Source organism: Musa acuminata, chromosome BXJ3-4 (genome assembly GCF_036884655.1).
Source record: "Musa acuminata AAA Group cultivar baxijiao chromosome BXJ3-4, Cavendish_Baxijiao_AAA, whole genome shotgun sequence".
Taxonomy (NCBI): Eukaryota; Viridiplantae; Streptophyta; class Magnoliopsida; order Zingiberales; family Musaceae; genus Musa; species Musa acuminata.
The window spans coordinates 2,722,027-2,740,637 of NC_088352.1; the positions used below are offsets into that span (position 1 = coordinate 2,722,027).

The window sequence follows — 18,611 nt, forward strand, 5'->3', positions numbered from 1 at the left end:
AGAAGAAATGACGGAGACACCATGAGGTTCCTCAGAGTTTGTCCTCTTCCGGGGGCACTTTCGTCAAGTTCACGAATTCAACACCATCCGATTCGACAATCTAAGCGAGTGAGAGAGAGACAGAGAGAGGAAAGCAAACCAAGTGGCTACGCTGTGTCGCGGGACACAGATACGGTCTCTGCTCTGTTCTGAGCCACACAACTGAGATCAACGGCTGCACGCCAATAGAAGGTTGCTCGATACTAGATTTTGTTCCCAAGACAGATTCCATCATCATCATCATCATCATCATCATCATCAGGTGTTCTTGCTCCAAATCTTATGATTCTTTGATATGCACACCTCAGGTTAGAATTCATCCAATAAAAAACACTTGAATTATTAGTAACCATGATCATCAATTGATGCTTTATACATAGAAATATAAAAAGCCTATAGATCATCTATAATGTTCCAGAAACTTATCATCATAATGAGATTTCAAAGTGTCCTAATACCAATTAGAACAAATAATTTCCTAATTCATGTGATATGCGTTTCCATTTTTATATTCTATACTATGTTTAATATACTAACATTGTTTTGTATTTACGTTATGTGATGATGCGTTTTTATTCTTCACATGTTAATATTTTCTATTGTATGGTTATTATTATTCTCATGTATAAGATCATAATATCGTCGATCACTACTTTATTTTTTGGAATAATCACCGCAATCCAATAAAAACTGATGAATCCTATTCTTATTCTCATCAAACTTTTCACATCACTAAATGAATCCTAAAAGAATTAAATATGATAAAGAAACCTCTTTTTTATTATTTTAGAGAACATGAAAGTTGGGACTAGAAAATTTTAATTCATTATACTCCCACAAACATGACGAGAGACACCTAAAAGCTAGCCATCTAAATCAATCACTTTCTTCGGCACTAAGAGCTAGTCTTAGCCTTTGATCACTTTGCCTAAGCAAAACGATCACTTTGTTTATTTGTAAGAATAAAACCATGCATGATGCCAATATCTTCAAAGATATGAGGTTAGGTTGAAATCCTCTTGTATTGTGTTAGTGACACTTAACAACCTCGTGTTAAAACAAATGTGACATTTACAAGGTAATAAACACGATAAAAAAAATTCCTTCCTTTAACCTATGAAGTTTTGGTTCGAGTTTACAATAAAACAAATTATTAAAAAAAATTTGATTGTTTAAATAGGATGTCGATTCATAATCATATAAGGTTTTGTTTTAGATCTGTATCGATTTAATCTCAAAATGTGTTGAATCTTATAAGAGCTACATCAAAAGTGTACCTTATACTTAAGTTAGTTTAAACATAAAGTATTGATCATATTATAAATCTTAAAAGCTTGAGAGAGATGAGATATGTATCTTATCGGTCTTTTATAAAAGATTTTTAAGACTATTATACTTAATAATGTGTCTCGATATCAAATGCATTTAATCTCAAATGTAATTATGTCACATCGAATTTGAAGGATATGATTGTAATGTTCAAAAGATGATAGCGGATCGATTACATGATTATGAGGTGTCGATTAAGGTATCGATCTCGTAACACTAAGATGTTAGTGTCCAAGTATTAGTCGCGTGGCCCTGAGGTGTCGATCACATCATTATTCTCATAACATATATTCTACTTAAATAAATTATAAATTATTTGATTATTAATTCAACTATGAAAATAAGATTATCGTTTGTAAACTAAAGGACAAGAGAATAAACTCATGATTGACTTCTGATAGATAAATTATTTACTTCAATTATGACTCAACACGTGATAGCCTAATCAATAATAGGAGAACAAAGCTTTTCGAGAGAATATTCTATCTATATATTAGAATTTAGTTTTACAACTAAACTCACTATAAATATCCACAAAAATATAAAAATCAAGATGTATGGTTCATAAAGATTATTTCACTATTGTTAGCTACTTAAACAAATAAATCGCGGAGCATGTAGTTGGGTTCAAGCATTCGAGCCATCCCATCGATGACACTAGACTTCTTCCGCACGTGGGCTAAATCAAATTAAAGTAATCCAAGGGTTATCGATATTTCTTTATCAATTTCTAAAACCTTTAATATTATATTAAAAATATGAGAAGGTAAGAGTGACTTTATAAGGCTTAATAAATCAATTATCCATAGAAAACCTTAAATACTTACTTAATCACCATATTTATTCAATACATAAGTATATTTTTAATTTTCATAAAAAATATATTTTAGGTAGATATATTGTTTATATCTTTGATTTGAATAAGGAATCTTTAGAAACTCAAATATGATAATAAGAATATCAAAATAACTTAGCTTTATTATTATTATGTATATCCTTTTTCGGTGATTGAGTGATTGATAGTGTTTGACTTGAGTATTTTGGAAAGAGCATTAATGGATCAACATATATGTGGAGGATCTTAACAGGACGTATATGTTATATTATAATTGAAAATGTTGGAGCAAATATGATATTTGCAAGCATGGATGTGTAGAAATGCCTGTATTATTGGGTCAGTTCCATAACACGTGGCGGCGTCTAACTGGAGCTCGTCCACCGGTAATTGCGGAAATCGTGCAGCCAAATCGACCACTAATTTTTTATCCCAGATGACTTCCAACAAGCGCCGATAGGGAGCGCGTGCTTTAAAATTCGTGTCCAGAGATCCATCGTCAATCAGACGATGTACACGAATCTCGGGGCAACAGAAACATTTCCCGGACCCAATCCCCTCACCAAAATTATTTTGGTATCTCTCTCTCTCTCTCTCTCTCTCTCTCTCTCTCTGCTCTCTGCTCTCTTTTCGCCGACGAATTCGATCTCCAGATCCAGGAAAATGTGTCGGTGAGTATCTGATCCAGCCACATTCTCGCCCTTCCCTTTAGCGATTCTTCCCGGTCGTCGATTCTTTATCCTTATTTTTGTTTCCTGATCGAGTCATTGTCGGATCCGGTGTTACTTGTCGTGGATCCGAAGTGATTTGATCGATGTGCAATGTGGTTGTGCGAATGCATGACAGGATCCCGACTTCACAGTCTAGAATTGTTTGATTAGGGATGTTGAGCTCTTTGAAGTTACTGTTCTGATACACCACTAAGGGATATTTGATGTAAGAGAAAATTTATGAAGAATGTTAAGGGAAAAGATGCAGTAGTTTGTTGGATGGTGGCTTAATGTCGACTGTCTATATTTTCTGTAATGGGCAGATCAAGATCTTGTTGAATGAATGCTGGAGTTCGTTTCTTGCAGCATGGGATTAGGCTGTTCAGTGTGATTCATCAATGAGCTAGTCAACATGTTATAGTTCAGTCAAATGTCTCTACTGAGCACAATTAGACACCACATGGAAATAGTATGCGGCTTGAGATGCTTCTGCTACTCTTTTTGGGGATTATTCGTTTGTCATATATCTTGGCTACTGCTTATGGAACTTCGTGGTGATTTTAGATCAAATTCAATTTCCAATTGTGACTAATAATTATCATACTTATAGCTGCAATGAATTTATGGTAATTGATAAACTTTTATATCAGGTGTCTGTGAATAGAATACAGTAGTTGAGGTACTTGCTACAACAAGACAGATATGTCATTTATTGCTGCAAGAGCTAACTAATGCCATTACACTATCTGTAGAACATCAAACAGAAGACTACTCTAGCCTTTTGACAAAAGGTGTACTATGGACCTCCTTACTCTCTTTCTTGTAGCTTGTGATTTGTAGTTTTGTTTACATTGCCTTTAATGACTTCTGTTGCTGTGTCAATTAATTGCATATGCTGTTGAATGTGTAACTCATACTAAAGCTGCATCTTGTAATAAAATTGGACTTAAGCAGATCACACTATGTTGAGATGTGATGAATTATTAGGTTACCAATGTTTGAGACATCTAAATTGTAAGGTATATGGCTATTGTGGAACTGAGCTCTCCTCCTTCATTTTTTTGCAGGTAAAAACTGTGAAAATTAGCAACATATCCTTGTCTGCATCTCAAAGGGATATTCAAGAATTTTTTTGCTTCTCTGGAGACATTGATTATGTTGAAATGCAAAGGCCATTCTTTTATCCTCTATTTGTACCTCACGCATATGTATATTTAGGAATAAGGAAGTGATTACGGCAGTGACTCAGAAAATTCTCAACTTGCTTATGTCACTTTCAGAGACTCACAGGGAGTTGAAACTGCAATGCCTCTCACGGTGAGTTGGAGTCTTGACTCTAGACATAAACTGCTACTTTCTTGTGCATATCTTACTTAATCAAAATGGTTTTTGCCCATGTTTTTTTCAATCACATATCCAGGAATTATGTAAACTGTTTGTTGTATACAAATACAGGGTGCAACTATTGTTGATCTTTCTGTTAATGTAACACCAGTCGAGAAGTACAAGTTGCCTCCTGAAGCTTACCGACACAAGCTGGTAAGTTCTACCATTTCTCTGTTTTGTTTACAATGATGTGTGCTTGAGAACATGACTCCAACCCAAAAAATAATATTTTATAATTTTTTTCCCGTCCCTAGTATTTTATTTTTGATAGAAGAAAAAAAAGTGTCATTTATGGCACTCAATTTCCTAGGCATATATGTAGCTCAGTGAATTGAAATTTGTGATAAAACTAAGTCTCTCATGATCATGCTTCTCTGTAACAGCTGAAGCTGAGAATAGGATATTGATATATTGTAGCACAATTTGTCCACCCATGTCCCTAAATTTCAGACCTATGAAGCAAAAAATGTGACGAACATCGGATTTCATGTTGAAAGCCAATTTCTCTTAAAACATAATGTATGCTGAAAAAAATCAATAATTGTTTGATTAAGTGATCCTTCTTTCGTGTTAAATTTTAACTGTTACACGTATGTTTATGGTTGCAACTTCCAAGGATCGGATCCGTCACCTACCAATGCAGCAGTGAAGAAGGCAAAGGATGTGGTCCGTAGCATGCTGGCCAAGGGCTTTGCTCTCGGTAAGGACGCACTACAGCGAGCCAAAGCCTTCGACGAGCAGCACCAACTCCTATCCACTGCCTCAGCAACTGTAGCTTCTCTGGATAAGAGGGTCGGGCTGAGTGAGAAGCTACCAATACTGGCTCGGTCATTATGAGTAACCGCTGTGTCAACAGGAGGATCGTGGATCTCCAGTGCACTTGGGAAGGTAGTGAAGGCAGCTGAAGATGTTGGCATGAAGACTAGGGAGAAGGTGGACAAGGCCGAAGAGGAGAGGAAGGAAATATTCTGGACCGAGAGACGAGGGATGGTGAGTGAGTATGCACAGGTTCACTTCGACGAGCCCGCACTTAGTGAACCTCCAACTATTCCTATGTATACTATGGACGAACTTAAGTTGAAGCACTAGAAAATTTCTGTACATAATAGAAGTTTCAGTCCTTTTTCGTTCCATTCTTAGTTTCCTTGATCATATAATTTATCTTTTATGTTTGTATCATCTATAAAACATCATCTTGTATGTTCTCATTGATAATAATGTTCTATAGTTTAAAATAGTTTAAAGGTGTTGAAATTTGGTCTAGTGTTGGACATTTCGATTCAATACATAATCCTCCACCTGCATGATAAAGGTGGTGGAGGATTATGTATTGACGATTCTTCATGATAAAGGTGGTGGAGGATTATGTTAGGTCATTGATGATCAATCTAAGATTATATCAAATCTCATGAATATAAATTTTAATCGATTTTATTATAGAAATAAGCCGTTACTTGAAAGTGATGTAAGGTATCTTCACCATCGTTCCAAAGTGATGATGCTTGGATATGATGCTAAATAGGTAAGGGTGTTAAAAAGATATATATCAAAATGTTAAGATTAAAAAAAGAATGTGTAAGGATTTATGTAATATTAGATGCACTAAAGTTGAAGATCAAAGAATACATATTAATAATAACGAAATTAAGAAAAGTTGAAAAAAAATATTTTTATAAATTATTTAATAAATAAATCATGTAAGACTTAGATTTAATAATAAATAATAGTTGTAGACTTAATAACCATAGATTTATTCATAAAATTAAAACTTGTGATGCAAAAGATACATGAAAGAAGAAGATGAAATAGTTAAGGGTGTGGGAATGATGGTATTCATATTGAAGTATGAAAAAACTATGAGATAAGGAAATATATTGGTTAACTAATTTATTTAACAAAATTATGAGATTTGAAAGGATGATTGATGAATGAAGAAAAAATTTCTTAATACTAATTTATAAAAATAAAATAACATATAAAATTATTTAAATTATAGAGAAATTAAAATCATAAGTCGTATATTATGAAATATTAGAAAAAAATTATCAAAAGTAGGATAAGACTTAAAATAAATATATCTGAAAATCAATTTAGTTTTATGCTTGAAAGATCAATCATTGAAATTATTTATTTATTAAGATAATTAATAAAAATTTATAGGGAGAAAATAAATATTTACTATGATTTTTATTGACTTAGATAATGTTTATGATAGAGTTTCTAAAGATTTATTATAGTGGACTTCATACAGATATATCTACTAATTATATTAACACTATTAAAGATATGTATAAGGATGTAGTTATTAGTGTTAGAACTATAGAAAGTGTCTAGTGAGTTTCCTATTGGCATAGGATTATATCAAGGATCTGTATTAAGTCTACTTTTTCACATTGATGATGAATGAATTTATTAATAACTTACATGATAGATCTATCTAGTATATATTATTTATTGATGGTATTATTTTAGTTAATGAGAGCTTAAATGGAATTAATTATAAACTTGAGCCATCAAGGTAAATCTTATAAGCTAAAAGATTTATATTAAGTAAAATTAAATATATAAATAAAATTTTAGTTACCTAATAATAGATAAAAAGTATAGTTAGGTTGGATGAACAAAAAATCTCTTTAACTAAAAGTCTTAGGTATCTTGGATCAATTATCCAATAAGATAGAGAAATTGATGAAAATATTATTCATATAGATAAAATAAAATGATTAAAATGATGAGAAGTATTAAGAGTCTTATATAATCATCGAATATATTTGAGATTAAAAAAAAATAATATGAGATATGGTAGATAGAAGGTCTCCTCTTCAAAATCACATAAAATCATAAAACCAGTCATGGAGATCGAAATTTTCCATCGAAGGATTCTAAGCCAGTATTTTAGGTGGTTCATTTATGTTGGAGGAAGAACCTGGCTATTTGTCTATAGAAAAGCTATTTGTATGAAGATAAGCTCGTTCATAGATTAGAAAAGCAAGATGCAGCATTTCCCTATGCAAATTTGGTATCCAAAGAGAGGGAACCTTCGACTTGTGCCCTGTAGTACTCATTCAAGGATCAGCATCTCACAAGCTCTATGCTGCAGAGGGGTTTGCTTATTGTCCCAAAGCATGTGCAGTTATCAGATCTCCAAGGAAGATCCATGCTTGAACTGTTGTTTGATTCAATCTAGATGGGTAATCTGTAACGTGACTAACACAAACAATACTCTTTGGAGCTCTCAATAGTTGGATATTTTAGATGTGGCCATTCTGATGATGTTCTTTTGTTGCATCATTTTCAGGTTGAAAAGGTGCTTTGAGCTCCTGAATGCAGACATCGGTCTATATTGATAATAAATTTGTTGTTCTTCTCTCGCTAGTTTGAACTTCAAATTTTGGAAGATCTAAGGACTTGCAGCAGGCATTTAAGAAGATCATGGAGAAGAAAGGATGCTGTTTACAATGCAGCAGTGGTCACCGGGATATGCCCACTTTACTGATTTCATGCATGAGGAGCATTTGAGCCTGCTATTCACCTGCTCCAAGGACTGTAACTGTTAAAGAGGGTGACCCTCATGAGCTTGCTGTAGCCAACAGTGCAGTTATGAGAATTAAGAGCGCCATTGCCATGGCCTCAAAGAAGGGAATTTGGCCTGTCAAATGAGATGCTGCAGACTAGCCCTATGGGTGTGTATCCTAAATGTGATTCTGGGTGGCAGACTCTGTACTGAGCCAATGTAGAGAACAGCTACTGCTTGATGGAGTGCACTTATTGCCTGACTTGGTCAATGTGGGAAGAGCTTCAATTTGAAGTTTCCCTGGCATGCTGCTTGTTACCATGCCTGCACGACGACAGTAGATTCTCCAGCTGATTGAACTTTTGGTCAACTGATCTGCAGAGATGCAATCTTGTCCGGTGTTTTGATTTCTTGTTGTGGCCACCGAAGAGGTTCAGTGAATCTTGGTTCAAGCTAATTGATTCTGTGGCCTGAAACTAGCAGAGAGCAGGCTAAGCAAAGATTTGGCATCTCCGAAGGACAATGGTGACTTGAGCAGGGGCTGTCGTTCCTCTGTCATGGTCACCCAAATGAAGTATTATGAGAACATTTGAAGTGATCAAGCAGACCATTACTGTACACTTGAGAATGTGCGCTGGTGTTCTCGGAGACAACATCCATCGTCTCATGTATAATCTAACAGAAGGAGACCCATGGTTAGTGGAGTCACCATATCTACCATCTCTGTCTCTCTCCCCTCCTTTTCCTCGTGGAAACCGAAACAATATGATGATGCAGTCTCCATTGCTCCTCGCTGTGACACAAATGGCATGAATCTTTTCCGGTCCCTATCCCACCATTTTGCCAGCCATATGTGGAAAGCAGCCAAAAGCTGCATCAACAAATACAAGGAACCAATAGATTGGTCGCTAATGCAATGCTTAATGCCACCTTTCAGATACTTGCTCTCGAGGGCTATAATTATTCACCGTATCTTCCCCTTCTCCGTCGTTTCTGCGTTGATTTCGGTGTTTCTTTTCTTTTTGCTGTTCTGCACCGCTAATCTCGCATTGCAGAAGGAATCGTAGAGATTTGTAGCAAAGATCTCATCTTTTTCTATTTTTAGAGGTGCGTACAGCGCTGTCGGATCTCCGGGCCACCCAATTTTGCTTCGCCTGGTGGTCTGGGGTGATCTCTTTCATTCTCAAATCCGCAGGGCTCCCTTGCCCTCCCCAATTCATCCCCCATTTTTCTCGATCTCAGGCCGTCCCGGGTCACCGGAGGCCCGGTCGATGCGTTAGCCGCCAGCAGCAACAATGGGCTGCGCCGCATCGAATGAGGCCGTCTCGGTGACACCGGCCGTCGACTCCGCCGGCATCCTAAGGGACCAACGGGCGTCTTCGCGGAAGCACCGGAGCGGACGGAGTTCCAGGCGGGGATATTGCGGGAGCAAGGAGGAGGAGGACCGTATTGAATTGGAGGAACATGGGAAGGCAAGCGAGGACTGTGCCAGGTTGCAGAAGTTTCGGTTAGGCAATCTTCACAGTTACATCGAAGGCGAGCAGGTCGCTGCCGGATGGCCCTCTTGGCTCAGTGCCGTCGCTGGGGAAGCTATTCAAGGTTGGGTGCCTCTTAAAGCCGACTCCTTTGAGAAATTGGAGAAGGTAACGCAAAAATTACGTTTCTCTGTTTTTGGACGATAGCCATTGTCTCCGTAATGCAATTCAATAATATTGCTGCATAGGCATCTCGAGTGATATGTTTGCGTAATGTGCTTCGTGTCATCAAAATCTAAATGAGGTTGAGTTAACTACTGATAATCTTTTCATCATTGGTACCGAAGGAGGAACCTCTTACCACTCCAAGTTGTACTTTTATTTCATTGCATGTACTCATGTTCTTGCTTCTGCCAAGAGAAAGAGGGAAAGAAAAAGAAGGATAAGGGACAGGAGGGCCACTTCAAGAAATGCATAATCAACATGTTAACAATGATAGCTGTCTTTGTCTGAAGAGAAAATGCTTATATTTAAGTTTTCTACAACCAAGTTGGATCCTGTAAGATTCTATTTCATTGTTTTTCAATTAATTTTGGGAAATAATCCTAGCTAAAGATTTGCATATTGTTTTGCTGAGACAGATATAAATGATTGAATTACTTTTGCTAGGCAGTCTAATTCGTGAGGACGATTTTTCATTCAACGCTTCTCTTTTTAATTAGTTAAGATTAATTTTCAATCAAGTACTGAACTGTAATAGAAGATGCTTACGCGCTATCTTCATCGTACATACTATTACTGAGTCATCTTCAGGTGAACATTATTATAAACATAAATTCGAGGTTTCTTGGTCTGGAGGTCTCGAGACATTCTACTCCCAGTGGCTGTTGTCCGTAAGCTCAATATTGTTTGATTAAACATAATATTGGTTATCGATAATTAAATCAAGAATTCCTTTAATACCATAAATTTAACTTGTTATTGACTATTCTTTTTGCTAAATTTGTTCTATCGTCGTGTGTAGATTGGACAAGGTACCTATAGCACTGTCTTTAGAGCACGTGATCTCGGCACAGGGAAGATTGTCGCATTGAAGAAGGTGCGCTTTGACAATTCTGATCCGGAGAGTATCAGGTTTATGGCAAGAGAAATAAAGATACTGCGCATGCTTGACCATCCAAATATCATGAAGTTGGAAGGGTTGATAACTTCTCGGTTATCGTGCAGTCTATACCTTGTATTTGAGTATATGGAACATGATCTTGCAGGACTTTCTTCCTGTCCTGACATCAACTTTAGTGAATCACAGGTTTGTTCATATCCTTTGAATAACTATGTGAACATATTAGAACATGTAACCATGTTCTGTCTATAAATTGCAGGTCAAGTGCTACATGCGACAGTTGCTATCTGGACTAGAACATTGCCACTTACATAATATCATTCATCGTGACATAAAGGGAGCAAATCTTCTAGTCAATAATGAGGGGGTCCTGAAAATGGCTGATTTTGGTCTTGCAAATTTTTACAGTCCTGGGCATAAGCAACCACTAACTAGCCGTGTTGTGACTCTATGGTACCGGCCGCCTGAACTTCTGTTGGGTTCAACTGACTACGAAGCAACTGTAGATTTGTGGAGTGTTGGTTGTGTATTTGCAGAAATGTTTGTTGGAAGGCCTATCTTGCAAGGAAGAACTGAGGTAAAAGCTTAAATGCATTTCCTCCAAAAAATTGTAACAGTAGTAAATTAATGTTCAAACTTTCCCATAAAATCATTATGGTGATTGAATTGTTTTTCTTTGACCATGCAACTGTTTCGTGATCCTATTATACCATAAGGTAGAAAGAAAAGGATCATATGATGAACAAGTACATCGGTCCACATTATAGAAACTGCAATTAGTTATTAATAGCTATTAACAAAAAAAGTAAAGAAAATGGTTTAAAAAATGTAATTACAAAATTACTAGGATTATAACTAAACATGGTTAACTGTTTTTAGTCATAAAGCCATGCCCAGTAGAATGATAAGAAATGAATGTCTTGCATTCCTATATTGCAGATTTGTAGGTTCCTGCTGTTGTCTATTGTCATGTAGGTTATGGAGTTAGGTTTTATAATCCTTCAGAAAGAGATAATGGGGTTCCATTACAGATTCCTTTTACAGATGATGTCAAAGTAGCAAATTAAGGTGGCATGAAATAGGAGGAAAAGTGCTCTGGTAGGAAGAAATTTTTTGAATTGGGTGCACAGGGAAAGCTAATAAACAAAATGCTGTTGGAGAAATTAACTGATAATAATATTAGCCCCCATTTAAGTGAAAAAATAATTTTGTGTCTAGCTCTTCTTTTGATAACATGTTAGCATGATTCTTGGAATCTTGAAAAATGTACATGGGCATCTTCTTTCACTGCATGAATCACTATGACAGATCATTTTCTATATGGAAAACCACTACTTGGGAAAGCAAAAGTAAGTTTAAGAAAATGTCATTGCAGATAAGAGGGTTTACTTTATAAGATACTGTTATCAGTAGCTTTTTCTTTACTGAAGAAAAATATTGTAAAAAGTTTTTCCATCTTCTAGAAGGCTACTGTCTCTGAGGGGAGCTAGCGTGGGAATTATTTTAGCAAACTAGTTTAGATAGATGCTCCAGAAAGTACACTTTACTAAAACTATTTCCTAGACATAATTTTTGAAGTGGCTGCTAGAGGGTTTAGATGACATTCATTTTTGTCAAACTTGAAAGTGAATGGTGCACTCTCAGGATGAATCAAGAGCTATTACTTGCGAGATAAATTCTACGCCAGGCAGCTTAAGAGTCATTGCTGGTGTTCAAATAACAAACAGTTTCAAGCTGTCACATTTGCATAGGATGTGAACAAGACTAGGAATTATCTTCTATAAGATCATGCAAAAAGTTTCTTATGCATGAATACATGAAGAAACTCACATATGATATATATATATATATATATATATATATATATATACATGTATATATATATACATGTATATATATATACATGTATATATATATACATGTATATATATACATACATGTATATATGTATATGTATGTATGTATGTATGTATGTATGTATATATGTATGTATATAACTATATATATATGTATATATATATATATATACTCTTAAATAATCAAGTAATTAATGCAACTGTCTCCAGCATCAAACATTCAAAGATATTACACTGTTTTACTAAAAACAACTCTGGTGTTTTCTTGTTCTTCATCTAAGAAATGTGTTCATGGCATGATATTATGGACTAGATTCGAATGATTGTTCATAGAAGATTCATGATTATCAAAATATTCCACTTCAAGTTCAAGACATGTGGATAATACAGGCACATCTAATGGAGCAAGTTAATTGTCATCTTTATTGCTGCTTACATTGTTATCTATCAATTCAACTATTTGTCACTAAAATTCTGTGCAAATAATTTTTATCATGCACTCTGATAGCTAAGAGATTATTCATAACTTATTCATCTATGTTGAAGTGCCAATATTCTTCATTTTCAGGTTGAACAATTACATAAAATCTTCAGGCTTTGTGGTTCCCCTCCGGATGAGTACTGGAAGAAGTCCAAGTTGCCCCATGCTACAATCTTCAAACCTCATAATCGCTATAAGAGTAGTTTCCAGGAGTCATTCAAAAATTTACCAGCAAGTGCCTTTAGCTTGTTAGAAAAATTTCTGTCTATTGAGCCTTATAAGCGTGGTACTACCTCAAGTGCTCTTGCATCTGAAGTGAGTATGCATTTCAAAGTTGTTTTACATGAGTCCTCCTACAGTTATTGGTCTTACCATGTTGTTCTGTAAGCTTCTTGATGTAAATTGTGTTTCTTTGCATGTTTATCTGGTTATGAAATGAAAAACGTAATTGTCAATATAATTATGTGAGTAGAATCATAACATGGAATACATAGAGAAAGAAAAATAGCAATTTTGAGTCATATGTAGACGCTTGAAACTAGCATTGTGTATCATAACTAATAATTAGGTGCAAAAAGAAGGAAAGGAAGGAGGAGGAGTACCACCAGAGACCATCTGCTTCAGCTCTAGGCTACTACTTCAAGACAATTTTGTATATGTTTCTTGGTACTCTCCACCTTGTGGATGTTTTCTGATAGTAATGCTCCTTTAGTTGACATTGGTATGCAACAAATTCTGACCTATATATTTCAGTCATTTTGAAGATCACAGGACGGTTCTAGCTAGTTTTTCTGAACTGATGTCTGGAACTCTTATGTGAAAACTATTGGATGGTGGTACAGCAGCAAATTTGTTGATATCCTGTGTAGGGTGGGAAATTTGGAGGGTTGGTTCAGGTTCATTATGAATTATCTTAAAATTTCTTAACCCAATCTTATCTCACATGTAATTAGTATAGCATTGTTAACCTATATCCAACTTGCTCAGGTCCAGGTCGGTTTGGTGATTAAAATTTAATGTACTTTAAAATAAATCCATCAGTGAAACATAAGTGAAATATTGCAACAAAATAAACTACATCTCATCGGGCAATACAGAAGTGGAAAAGGGAAGGTAGAGCTCAATTTGTGGATTTGATTAGTATGCATACTTGAACATAAGTTTGGGAGTGTCTAAAGTAATCTGCTTAAATGTGTTATTTTCTAACCTTTTGATCCAGTACATTCAAGTGAACCCTATTAAAACATGTAAAGTCAGATTAAACTTGGTTGCCTGAAAGTAATCCACATAAAAGCTGCCTCAACCAAACTTGTTTTCTTCTGAGTAGATTCTGGATTGTTGGTTTGGAATTATACCACCATGATAACAGAGTCCAGATTATGAGTCTCACATCATCATTGGCATCCATGGAATCATATGTAAAGACAGGATAATAAAATAAGAAAGCAATAATGCAAGAGATCCAATTAAGAAATGTAATATTGTGCATCTGTATACTTAGAAAATGTTAAAGCTGTATTTTAACAATTAAATTAATTGTAGCTAGAATCTCTTATATTTCTTGAACTTATTTGATTGTTCCTACTTCCTAGTGACAAGTGAAAGATGTTAATTACATTTTTATTCCATCTCTTGTACTGCAAATTCAAAATTTTTCCCTTTCCAGGATTAGGGGGGACAGTGTTAATCAGGAGATCCAACTTTGGTTGACTTCCATCAGAGTTGCAATGACCCAACAAATTATTAAGCAGGACCAGGATATTTTAAGTTGCAGTGTCATAAATTATGCAAAACAGAAAACCAGGATAGTTGGAACTAGAAAGTACCTCTCCATTCTGGATCACTCAAAAACTTCAATTTTCTTGGCAATAGTCATGTCATATTTATGCATACATGTTTCTTAAGATCTAAGTTGTTGGAGTAACTGTTCAATGTAAATTGTTCTGTGAAAAGCAATCAATTGTTTGATGACTTAAATATAAGTCACCTTATTTTTCATTTTCAAATTTTCTGAGTTAGATCTATAGAAATTATTTAGTCATTTTGTACCTTCTACTTATTATGTTTGCTTTATATGATTTACAGTATTTCAGAACGAAACCTTATGCCTGTGAATCCTCAGATTTGCCAAAATACCCACCCACCAAAGAGATTGACACAAAGAATTATGATGAGCTGCACAGGTAATTTTTAACCATCTGAAGCACTTGGTGAGATCTAGAATAAACTAGAAAGATGATTAATTTGTTCTTTTGATCTCTGTACAAGCCTTTTTAAGGTGCTAAAAAATATTATATAAAATTTTCTGCTGCACAGAGTTATTAGTGTTTATTTGATTTTGCAAAAGGTAGAAGTTTCATATTCATATCAAAACACTTCCTCTCTGTCTATTTGAGGACTATTTAGGAAGCTATATCCTTCATGTTTGTTGATGGCATTTAATCCATTTATCACTGGATCTAAAGGTTCTTGAAGTCAGGCTCACTCTTCTGTTCTGAGACTTTCCGATTATCTAAAGAAGATCTATCCGTTGAAGCATGTGACCGCTGGTCATTCTGCCATCATTTTCACAGTTTTTTGTCATTTCAGGAGAAAAGTTGCCGGTAGAGGGCATGGATCAGAAGCCATAGTGAGACCATTGAGATCAAATAAAGCTTCACAGGAACCAGGAGGGCTCAGTAAAATAGCAGATAGCAAAGAGGTATTTTGCCTTCTTATTGTTAAAAAAGCTTTCAGTAGGAGGAAGAAAAAGTTATTATGACCTGACTTGCTGGAGAGTGCATAATCTCTGTTGTTTGGTATAATTTTCAGGAGTCTTGGATCAATGTTACTGCAATTGATAGAAATAATGTAAAGAAAGATCATCTGAGAGTAGATGGTGAAACTAGACTATTTGTAGATCTCCAGCCGATTCCATCAATCACCCATCCAGATGATGGACATAACATTAAGTGCAACTCCCAAGAAGATCATGCAGATGATAGATCTTGCAGTACAAGTAACTCAAAAACTCGTCTCTCTTTTGCAAGAGATCCATCCAGTATTGAAAATGTTAAAAATAAGCTTTACTTTGAGGGACAAGTAAATGGGAGTGCACAAAACGTGCATGCTGGTTCCAAAGGCCATGGATCAATTGAGTTGGCCAAGCATGCAATTGTGAAAAATTGGACACGTTTAGAACATCCACAATCATTCGACTCTTCTGATGTATACTACTCTCAGGAGTTATCAAAAGACCTTTACAAGGTAGATCAATAGCTGATAAAATGTAACATTTTTGTCTGCAAGCACCTTCTAGTCCTTATTATCTAAACTGTGACTTAGCTTCTCTTGATAAATCTCAGGGTTTCCATGATCAAGACAGAGTTGAGTTCTCAGGGCCTTTGCTATCTCAAACCCACAAGGTTGATGAACTTCTGCAGAAGCATGAGCGTCATATTCGCCAAGCAGTTAGGAGATCATGGATCCAACGAGGTAATATTGAGATCCCATTTTCAATGTTCATTCAAATATAATGTATCTAGGCAGAGATGCACTAGTAATAACAAGCGGTAATCCCATTAACCCCAGAGGGCTTTCACCTATTGTGTCTGTGCATTAGTAAATATCTGAAGTTGCATGCTCAGGGAAGTGTTGTCTTATTGCTATTTATACAACAGTCTCACCAGATTGGATGCATTTCTCTTGGAACAACCACAGCCACACTCAAGTACGATGCCTCATTTAGAATTTTCTTCTTTCATTTTTTAGGTGTCTATGATCTAGATTGACCATGGATCTCTGCCGAAACCTGTCCAATCTAAATTTTAGAAGAATCACTTTTAAGGGCTCCATTTGAATCTGCTGATGACATTACACAAATCTACAACCAATGCCATTTTGACATTTCATTTCTGATTCGAACAAAGAATTTTGCAGTTAGCAGGCTTAATTATAACTTTCTCTGCTTATAATCTTTTTATCTCAATCTCGGATAGTTTTGTTGGTGAATAGTGAGAAGTATTTATTTAAACTATTCATTCAATTTCTTGTTACAGTGAAATGGAATTGGTTCTTATTGTGTCTGGTTTACAGTGACAGGGAGAAAGCAGGAAAAATAGAATTTCAGGGCTGCTTTTTTATATTAGAGTAGAAGCCTATGAAATCAAAACAAACACCCTGGATTGAGAAAATTATCTGACCAACATCTTTCCACACATGAAAGGAACTACGTCAAGTTGATCCCAGCAATTATATGCTATATGATGGATAAGTGCCACAGCAATCTCCATGCAGGCAGCTAGTGAGAAGAGACTAGCGTCTCATAAAAATGTCGTTACTACCAATCTACACTACCTGCTTATAAGTAAAATGATTCAATATCTGATTCAGCTGACTGGTTTGCTGGTATCGCTGAAGCTCTACTGGTTGAGAGGTGATGAAAGAGATCAAATTTCTTGGATGTTTAGTCTGGTTATGGAGGCCAAGTTTCTTTATAGATCAATGTAGAGAGCCATAATACCTTTTTCGGCATCAGCAGCATTGAATTGATCAATGAGCATTTTATGATGTAAAAGCTATGTGTATACTGGCAATTCAATTGTAAATGAAGCTTTATTTGTTCTATAATATTCTGTGTCAAAAACCTAACATCAGTAGGAGTTGCGAATATTGTAACATAGCCTGATTGGATTTGAAGTACCACATTGCTAGTGTGTGACATAAATCATATTTGATTCAGGTGGGCAAAGATTTTAGGTACACATAAATCATATCTGCAGAAGCACCACCTATCTAAGTTATAACTGTGCGTCCAGATTTTTCATTCTAAGTTGCAGAAGTTGGTAAAAGATTTCTCACTCCTCTGGCACTGGTTCTGTCCAATTGATTGCATCTTCTCCAGCTTCCTGAGATGGCAACATGCTTCCAATGTTCAATGCTTTTCAAGAATTCAACACAAGCAGCGTGGACAAACAAGATGGATCAGTACCAGTGACATCAACACATTTCCTGTGACACCATCATTCTATGACTGCCTGTGTCTGGGGGGAATGTGTGGAAGAGAATCAATGTCTCCTCTCTCTAGATCAGACTGTCTGAGTCACCCATCCAAATCCATAAGAATTCCACCAGTGGCAACCATCAGCATCAAAACTTGTATCTGCAGCCAGCAGAAAGCAACACATATGCATGGACTCACACAGCAGCTTATTTATATGGTCTTCCCAGCAATCTCATTCCATTGAAAGAAGCCCTACTTGCAGATCACAAAGTGGTTCTTAAGGCACATCCGTTGAAACATACTCCACTAGTTGGACCTGCAGGTTTTGCTGAAGCACCTCCACCAAGGTATTCCACTGAAGAAGCAACATGATGAAGGAATGTTAATGAAGACCAAAAGCCTGACCTAACTTTATGTCACTGTTGATACTTTTGCGGGGACCTAACATTTTCAGATGATAGCAATGATACTGCTGTAAAGGCAGGCATCAATCTCCTCACAGGTCATTGCCTGCGATGAGAGCTTGTTGCACAGTCAAAGCACCAAAGACATGACATGACCCTTGTGGACACACCTTGGGAGTCCAAAAGGAGACACTTATGATGAGATACTTGATGATTTGTAGTGAAGAGTTTGTCCAACACTCCGAAAGCCACTCCATCTTCCAGAGCAGTGTTGTGATCATAAATTCTGTAAAATCTTGCTGGCAAAAGCTGGAAAAGGATATCATAATAATCAAATAAGATGGTTGACATCCGATGAAAAAGAACATGATGGTTGTTTATGGCTTGCAAGAAGACATTCTCCTGCTTCATCAATTCAAGCAAAAAGCAGTGACACAATTTGAGTTCCTGATTTCTAAATCCTCTAATGGATGGCATC

The 18,611-nt window shown here is 35.9% G+C and overlaps 1 protein-coding gene and 1 long non-coding RNA gene across 3 annotated transcripts; both read left to right on the forward strand.

Moving 5' to 3' along the window:
• Positions 1-2,768: 2,768 nt before the first annotated feature.
• On the forward strand, positions 2,769-5,520 carry LOC135634612 (uncharacterized). Of its 2 annotated transcripts, none has more exons than XR_010495406.1 (4): positions 2,769-2,874; positions 3,981-4,230; positions 4,369-4,452; positions 4,916-5,518. It is a non-coding gene; the product is annotated as an uncharacterized LOC135634612 (long non-coding RNA). The 2 variants fall into 2 exon arrangements; XR_010495407.1 differs by lacking the exon at positions 2,769-2,874 and adding an exon at positions 3,586-3,704 and having other exon boundaries at positions 4,916-5,520.
• A 2,536-nt stretch (positions 5,521-8,056) lies between these two features.
• LOC103980182 (protein IMPAIRED IN BABA-INDUCED STERILITY 1) lies at positions 8,057-17,313 on the forward strand. The gene is made up of 10 exons (XM_018824567.2): positions 8,057-8,920; positions 9,056-9,456; positions 10,313-10,597; positions 10,671-10,988; positions 12,836-13,063; positions 14,834-14,931; positions 15,338-15,449; positions 15,560-15,994; positions 16,093-16,222; positions 16,823-17,313. The coding sequence occupies exons 2-10, from the start codon at positions 9,109-9,111 to the stop codon at positions 16,846-16,848; spliced, it is 1,980 nt and encodes a 659-aa protein (XP_018680112.2). The 5' UTR covers positions 8,057-8,920; positions 9,056-9,108; the 3' UTR covers positions 16,849-17,313.
• The last annotated feature ends 1,298 nt before the right edge of the window (positions 17,314-18,611 follow it).

Excerpts from the sequence above, each read along its gene's own strand:
- LOC103980182 (XM_018824567.2), top strand. The coding sequence starts at position 9,109 with ATGGGCTGCGCCGCATCGAATGAGGCCGTCTCGGTGACACCGGCCGTC. Across the intron at positions 14,932-15,337 it reads AATTATGATGAGCTGCACAG|GAGAAAAGTTGCCGGTAGAG; the intron begins GTAATTTTTAAC and ends TTGTCATTTCAG. Across the intron at positions 15,995-16,092 it reads TATCAAAAGACCTTTACAAG|GGTTTCCATGATCAAGACAG; the intron begins GTAGATCAATAG and ends GATAAATCTCAG.